General features: G+C 34.7%; 1 protein-coding gene across 1 annotated transcript; it reads left to right on the top strand.

Annotated features, from left to right (window-relative positions):
- Positions 1–25: 25 nt before the first annotated feature.
- On the top strand, positions 26–1077 carry LOC148176633 (B-cell lymphoma 3 protein homolog). The gene is made up of 2 exons (XM_088034761.1): positions 26–931; positions 984–1077. The coding sequence occupies exons 1-2, from the start codon at positions 26–28 to the stop codon at positions 993–995; spliced, it is 918 nt and encodes a 305-aa protein (XP_087890887.1). The 3' UTR covers positions 996–1077.
- Positions 1078–8666: the final 7589 nt, after the last annotated feature.

Below are 8666 nucleotides of genomic sequence, written 5' to 3'. Positions count from 1 at the left end.
TGCGAAAAGTCTATTTTACTATGAAATGCACAGTCGGAAAGAGAACACAGAAATGTTAAAATTATTAATAACAAAAGGAGTCAAGGTCAACGCACTTCATTTCGCAAGCAAAAGTGGTTTTTTTCAAAGCACTAAAATCTTAATAGAAAACCATGCAGATGTGACTATTTTAGACATCACAAATTGTACAGTTTTTCACTACTTAATGCAAATAGAAAACAAAAATCTTGAAATAGCGAAATCTTTAATGGACAAAGGTCTCCACCTTAATGCTCTCAACACATATGGTCAGACCGCATTACACTATGCTTGCTGGAATAGTTGCTATGCAAATGTGCAATTTCTGCACAGCTACAACGCTGACTTCACAATCGTTGATGATCGCGGCTATACACCGTTACACTTCGCAGCATCTTCTAAATGTGAAAACATTCAAATAATGAATTTCTTACTAAAACTGGGTATAAATATCGACGCTCGCACTAAGCAAGGTCGCACTGCAATTAACATAGCTTGTGAAGTTGGATGCTTTGAGAACGTTGCACATCTCCATCGCCTAAACGCTGACTTGGCAGTTGATGATAATGATGGGAACACTGTTTTACACAGTGCATCACAAACAAATGATGCAAACTTCCAGATGATAGACTTTTTACTAAAGCGAAATTTTGATCTCAATGCTTGCAATAAGAACGGACAAACGTCTCTACTTGTCGCTGGTAAAAACGGTTGTTTAAGAAACGTGAGGTATTTGTATGGCAGAGGCGCTGATTTAACAGTCAGAGATGAGGACCAAAAAGACATATTCGATTACGTACAGAACTGGGACAATTCCTATGACAAAGAGGCACTATTAATATACTTAAAAGAAACGGACTCTGAATTTAAAGTAGACACTAGTAGTTGTTGGTCTGATGAACTATCTTCCGAGGTATGTGTAAAATATCTTAAATATGCAGCATAAACAGACAAATTGGTTTTAGGAATCTTGGTAACATCTCTTTAGGCAGGCTGAGATACCACCAACCAAGAAAATTGGTCAATGTTTTCATCTTCGCAGAAAACACTCTACATTCCACAACATATCCACACAACATAAATAGCCCCAACGAAATCAAGGAAGAAATAATGCTTTTTAAACCAGAACATTCCCCGGAATAAAATTTATAACCAATAAAATGCTCACATTATTCCTCAAAGTAGAATTGGTTATGATTACTTTTCTTTTCAACGCCAATTTAAGCCTTAAATAGTGGCCCAAGCTGAAATTATTCTGACGGTAGGTGTTTTTGGTTTCCTTCTTTATTTACAATGCACACCCAAACTTCATCTTAAAGAAAGACAAATATCACTAGGTTTTATGAATATGTTGTACATACTAATAGAATCCAAGAATGTTTCAATTTAAAATGCGCAAGTTCTCTACTGCCTCCGATATAACCGGAAGAGTTATAAAAATGAAAATATTTTTTGTTCTTGTAATTCCAATTTTTTATCGTTTGTAATTTTTGAGTAAAATGTCGAATGCATTACGACATTTTCAAGTCCCTCGTCACGCTTCGGCCGAAAACTTGCCATTTTGAAGCACGTTGTGTTTTTTTCAACGACCGACGCTTTTTCTGGAGTTTTTGACGAAAATTATCCACCAAAAACTTGATCGTCAAGAGTTTGAGCTCAATTAGCTTGTTGATGTTGAGGTACTTTTACTTGACGCCCGTTTTTGTAAAAATTCTAGATTTACCGCATATGAGTTGTCATCCTCCAAATTGAGCGATTTTCCGAAAGATCAAGTACATCAAAGAAACGTTTCTCCTGCTGTGTGGGGAGATGGAAATTTAGTTTGTTCTCCTGAAAAAGACTAATAGTAGTGCTCATGAAGACGCTTCTTAACGAAAACTGAAGACGTGGTCAAAGTCCGACACATTTCAGCTACGATAAAATGAAGAAGATCGTCTCCGCGTTTTTCTTTTTTTAGTTCTTGTTGATGACAAACTCTGCATCGAAATCTTCGTCATAAATAAGTGAGTACCGTTGGTAACACTAGAATGACGCACTGAGTCAAATTTGAAACTTTGGATATCATAACTTGCAGAATTGTAAATTTCCCGCTTAAATTTAAAAAGCATTGCCATCTCGCTGGCAAATTTGGAATTTTAAAATAAGTAATTCTACCAAAAACTTTTTGAAAAATTTAGATCAAATTTGATTTTTGAAAGTGGCGTCTTCTCTGAATCAAATTTGAGATTTTAAATATCCAAAATTTTGAATATAAAATAGCGTTCTCTGGGTCAGATTTAGAACCTTAAAAATCAAAACTTGTAAAATTATGTTGAAATTTTAATTTTTGTTCCAAATTCACCTCTTGACTTTCAAAGTGACGTTATCTCGGGGACAAATTATAGACTTCAAAATAAAATTCAAAAAGTACAGAATTGTAGAACAAAATCAGTTTGTGCCGCTTGATTTTTAAAACTGGCACTATCTTTAAGTCAAATTTAAAGTTTTTGTTATTAAAAATTTCAGAATTACGTGAAAACTACGTTGTATTTCAATATCCCACAAATTTTTAGTTTAAGGTCACTAGATCAAAGTGTCTGTTTTATAAAACAGACAATTTGATCTAGTGACCTTATTTTAGTTTTGAAAGTGGCGTCATCTATGGGTCAAATTTAGATTTTCTAATTAGATGTCTAAATTTTGATTTTTTCAAAATTTTTGGTTATTCAATTATTAAACTCATTTGTAGGAGGAAGCATGAATCAAAGGAATCAAGATTTGTAGGAAGAAGTATGAAGAAAACAGTTACCCTCCCTGGGGTAAGTCAGAGACTGCCAGAGGAGGACAGTAGGGTAACGTAGAGCACGTGCCATGTGGAGATAGGGAAGGAGACCCTACTCGGATTAGCAAAGGGGCAGAGTGCCAATATTACATTCTACTCACCTAGGAATTTGAGCGAAGAAGAAAGAGATTAAATTAAGGTAAGCAGACAGGCACAAAGAAAAGAGGGAAAAACGGGAAACTTTTTTTGACAAAAAATAAAAGAGGGGAGCTTTAAATTTTATTTGGGTTGAAAAATATGAGTAACGCGCTTAATGAAACAGCTGATCGAAAAGTGAAGGTCGGCCAGACAACAACAATATCATGGTCGCATTCTTGTTGTCAGCAGTTTTAGAGTAAGATAATCCATGTAAACGTCAGAGTAATTTGTAATTAGCTTGTAAGGTTGGATTATGAGTTAAATCTATTAGTTTGTAATTGTTGTCTTTTGTTTGTCCCCATCACCGATGGACCGTCTGAGATGTCACGACAAGACCGACTGTCCTAGTGGTAGGCTAGAAGAAACATCACACTTCCAGGAGTGTCATCAAAGAACCGGAAGGCGAAGTGGAGGCAGAGTGACCTCAACGGAACCGAGAAGAAACTGCGGATTTGAAAGGGACAGCTTCAGGTCAATGCTACTTGAGTTGATACATGGTGCCGAAGGAGCGGCGAGAACAACGAGATCGACCATTCTTTTTCCCTGTTTACTTAACCTCACCCTTATTGAGAATCCTGTAACCACGCAACTTTCCTGAAAACCTAAGCAAGATCCTTTTGAGTAAGAGCTCCTAAATGGTCAAGGAAAACGTATAACCCAAGAGAAACCAAGGTGAAGCCTTACTCCAGAGCAGTACAAGTTTTCACACCTAGAAGGACCCGTCAGTGCAGTTGGAAGGGTTCCACTCCGAGGTGTGGGGAAGTGCTGCTTTGTTCTTCTAGTCGAAGCTAGTGGCAGGATGTAAAGAGTCAATGTTTCCGGACATGAGGGAAATGCGGGACAGAAGAGGAGATTAGGCATAAGATAGAGATGTAAATGGTTAGGATAATATAGTTAAGGTTTAGGCAATAAGTTAATTGTCAGAACAACAATTTTTAAAGGATCAGCAGTTAATAATAAATGCGACGACCAACAGGTTAACTAACTACCTTTGTTCGTTGCACCGGGTTTTCGCAAGTGGCTTAGCTAGCACTCTAAAACGAAGGACTAGCAAAGTAATCTTGCGGAAACGAGGTGACATGGGCGACGTACAAAGAGTAGTTAGCCAGTAGTAGTAGTGGTTATTAAGGTAGCGAGTGAGTTGTGATCCAGTGGGACAATGCCAACCCCTACCGATATATTGTAATTATTTTTGAGTTTATTATATTCTAGTGTTTATCAATGTAGTTAGTAGGAAAAGTTAGGAATAAAACGATAAACACTCCTAAAACTGTGTCATGATTGAAAGACCCCGTCAAGACGTGACACTACTTTAACTTCTCCGCTGTCTCTCATTGGTCGCCGTAGGACCTTCAATGACATACCGTTCTTATTTTAAAAATTTCAATATAAACTTTAAAAATTGTTTCTTTTTTCACAATTAGAGCAAAGTAAAATGGTTCCAGAATTTGGAATAGGCATTTTCATTCAACTTTCATTAAAATCCAGAAAATTCAATTCATAGAACGAAATTAAAAATTCAAATCTTCAGGTAATAAATCTGCCCAAATCCACAAAAATATATTTTATAATATAATTCAAATATACTTCAAAAGTTTAAATCTACTCACAGAGATAAGAAACGTACCTAACTGCATTCATTCACGTCTGTTTTCATACAATGATAGGTTCATCTACATTTATCGACTACTTTATTAAAATTAAACCACATTTATATGTGTTATTTAGTGTTCAAACTGAAAGAATTGGAGTAATTAAACCTGCTGGTTATTATCAAATGTAGCAGTCCGTCTGGTGGTTCGGCGTTTCAACCAGCTTGTCCGCCCAAATTGGAGCAGAGGATTGTAAACCAAGGGTGCAATAGGATTTGCAAATTTTCCGACCGCAAAATATGGTGCAATAACTCAAATTCCATCGTAAATCGAATTTGTTTCTCTCTAGAACGGACCGTTGAAATGAGGCTTAAGGTTGAACTATCCAAATTTGAAGATAGGGCGTTTTAATGTAAAAGTTCGTACAAAATTACACGAAAACGAAGAGAGCTATTTAGATGGGGTTTTTTGTGTTTGAAAAAGCACAAAAAATTGTAGTGACCTTACCCTATGAGATTTATATCTTGGTTTTATAAATATTTTTTTCTATTTCGCGTTCATAATGAAGATATTTCGATACGCGTTTGAGCGTATTTCGGTATCGTAATGGACCAATCCCGTGCCAATATTTCCAGGAACTTATATTTTTCTTAGGTTTGCAGCAGACGAACCGTCAACCTGCCGTCAACGTTGACAATTTAGATTTTGGTTTTGAAAAAAACCATGATAAATCGATCAATAAACTATTATTTCTTGTTGTACACTTGGCTTAATAATTCATCGGAGAAAAACTCTTTGGATGCAAAAGAACCATTATATCATGATCAACATCTTCGCTCTCTTGGCTTCCTTGCGCTCCGGTAACCTCAAAACGTCACACTTGTCAAACTGACTAAAATTGGATTTGGCTACTTCGAATTTTTTTCCCGAACATTTTGCAAATGCCAACTACCCTAAAATTCCCTAGATTTGGAAATCAAGTTTTTTCGTTTAAAATAAGGCGAAATAGAAAAAATAGCGTATGATACTTGTTCATAATGCATTTTGCCGCACTTACTACTTTAAAAGCGTTCGTGCGGCAAAACGTTCATTATGAAACTCCATTATGAAACTCGTTTCATAATATACTATTTTTCGATTTTAGCAAGTTATATTTTACTTTATTAAAATTTGACTTAGTAACAACGCTACATATTTTCGAAACGAACCGATTGGCGCAAGAAAAAGTCAATTTATTAATGAGGGCGTCTGTAGTTTTGTTTAAACTTTTAATTTTTAGTGATTTCGGAATGCTGTCTGTTTTTTTCTTTCGCCTCAGGTAAAGACGACCCTCAGTGTAAAACCAATAAACTCAATGAAGGTTATTTCTACGTAATTATTTTCATTTGTGTGGCGATTTGTTGATTTACAACATAGTTATGGTCAACAAACTTTTAAGAGCGGCCGCTACCTAAAATCCTTATGGGCAATGCAGTGTAAACTGGAGCCTTCATAACTCAAAAACGGTTTGGACTAGAAAACTGAAATTTAGAATATATACTGTCCTTGTAGTTATCTACATACTGCATAATTTTTTTTATTGATATCACCTCTGGAACGGTAATTACACTGCATCAACTTTGGCTGAAGACTGTAACTTCGGTTTGCGTTGTTGTATCAAAAATGAATCCAATCGGATTGTAAAGCAAGTCGTTCTGAATGCAACGGTCCTAAGTTTTCAAAAATATTCCAATAATTAATTGAGTATTTGCAGCGTAAAATTTTAGATTTTAAATCGAAGTTGAAATTTTGTAATTTACAACCAGCAATTGCCGGCAAACCACAGAAATTAGTACTTCTTCACAAGCACAAAATTTATGATGGGGTCAGGTAGTTTGACGAAACCAAGAGGTCCAGCTGTTTGTGAAATAATAGCTCTTTCTTGGAAATGACAATAGGAAAATAATAGAACTGAATTTTTATTTTTGCACTGCAATTAATTGGACCACAGGAAAAATGTTTAAAAAAAACCTCTTATATTAATAAGGATTTCTGTACTAGGAACAACCACCTATTTCACGTTCCTATGCATTTGTTATACAGAACCGGAAGCAAAAACTTGTTTTTTATCACCAATAATTTTGTCGTCGCGACGCTTTAAAAATGTAGTTTGTAAGTTTTAGCGATTTTTGAGGCATATAGAACCAAACACCCAATCCCATTTTTCAAAATAATGCTCACATGGCATATTTTTTATTGTAATCAAAAAAAGTACCTTAAAAATCATTTGCGATACATTAGTCTATGATATTTAGTAATTTTTTTTTGTTAATTCCGATTATTTTAGAATGCGTGACTAATTGATTAAGTTAAGTTAAGTTAAGTTTCTCACTATGTGATTTGTGAAATTTGGAATAAATGTAGTTTGCAAGTGTTTCGTCATGATATTGAAAACTAGCGTTTTTTCTCAAATTTAAAACACAATTTGCATAAAATTTAAAATTAAAACAGAGACTTTTTTATCACAGTTATGTTAACAAAAGAGTTAGCGAGTGTTTTCACTAAAACTCGAAATTTCGCTTCTTGGACGTCGCGACACCAAACTGACAGTGCTAAAAAAGCGTGGAACTTAATCAACCATAAGCCGTAAGCATTTGAACAAAAGGAGCATATTTGTTTTCCAACTAATTTTGATTTTTTTTTTAAATTTAAAAAACATAAATTAGGCAATTTTGTGCTCTCATGTTACTTCAATCAGTTAGTCGCGGTTTTGATCACTTCTTTCATTAATAAATATAAATATAATATACCTCGAATATATGACGCACCTTACTTTATAAAAAATTCCGGTATTTTTAAATGGTAAAGAAACAAATAAGAAAGTGCATCTCTAGATTCTACAATTTGCTTTGAAAAATTTATTATGTTAAGCTGATTGTTTTATGGCGGTTATTAGACCCAAGCTCTGGCCTGGTCATTTTTGTGACAGCTCACTGCCAAAACCAAAATCTGAAGAGCAGGCTGGGTAGCGACCGCTCTAAAGGGCCCCTCAAACCTCGATCTTGCACGAAGGTTTTGAACGATGGTTTCGACGGTTGGAACGAAACGGTCGGAAAAACCGAGGTCTGTAGGTAAAACTGTCGGTTCAACACGACGGTTTTTGCCCACAGACCTCGGTTTTTCCGACCGTTTCGTTCCAACCGTCGAAACCGTCGTTCAGAAACGTCGTTCAAGAACGAGGTTTGTGGGGCCCTTTAAAACCCCAGCCCGAGTGGTTTAGATTATTATTACCATCATCTTGTGGTCAGGACAATAGCTAATAGTTTTGACTGCATTGATGGCCAAATTATTATTGCCCATGGCCAGTAAATCTTAAATACTTTGATAGTAGAGTCCGATATTTTACAAATTACACCCGTGAAACTTAATAATTACAATATCTCATTATTATTATTTAATGTTTATCTTCATAAATAAATTAAATTTTTCCCGAAAAGGTGGGATTTGTGTAATTGCAAAAATTGAAGAATTAATGGATGCACTGGGATCTTCGAATTTTGTCCAAGATTTTTGTGAATGTAACAAAAAATAGTGAACATAATTATAATTAATTAAATTATATATAATAATTATATTCTGTTGCTTCAGTGATTGATCTATCTTTTAAAACCTTTAAATTACGAAAATTTTTTCAGTCTTTTCACCACCCCAAAGTCATAATTTTGACAACAAGACGTTATATTACTGTCTGGTTGTTCTCAAAATACGTATGTGTGAATTTTGAAAAGTTTACGCATGTGGAATGCTAAAAATTATTTCGCTTTCAGCCAAGTTTTCGTATTTAATTAATCAAAAAGTCATTAAATATTCACTTTACAAAAATTGTATATAGCATTTAACATAATGCACGTTGAACAGATTAATATGCAAAAAACAGAAAGCAATTTACTCAAATAGTTTTCGAGTAATCGTGTTTGGAAAAATTGAATTTGCCTTATATTCAAGTTTGTTCGAGATCCCCTTAAAAAATAAAGATAAAGACAAATATTTATCACCTAAAACTATTCTAAAACAATTTAAAATCCTAATTCATCAGATATAAAGTTCAAAATTTTGAA

Source organism: Gnatocerus cornutus, chromosome 4 (assembly GCF_029298725.1).
Source record: "Gnatocerus cornutus isolate USDA-ARS CGAHR chromosome 4, icGnaCorn1.1, whole genome shotgun sequence".
NCBI classification, from domain to species: domain Eukaryota; kingdom Metazoa; phylum Arthropoda; class Insecta; order Coleoptera; family Tenebrionidae; genus Gnatocerus; species Gnatocerus cornutus.
This window is presented reverse-complemented; position numbering and strand designations above follow the sequence as displayed.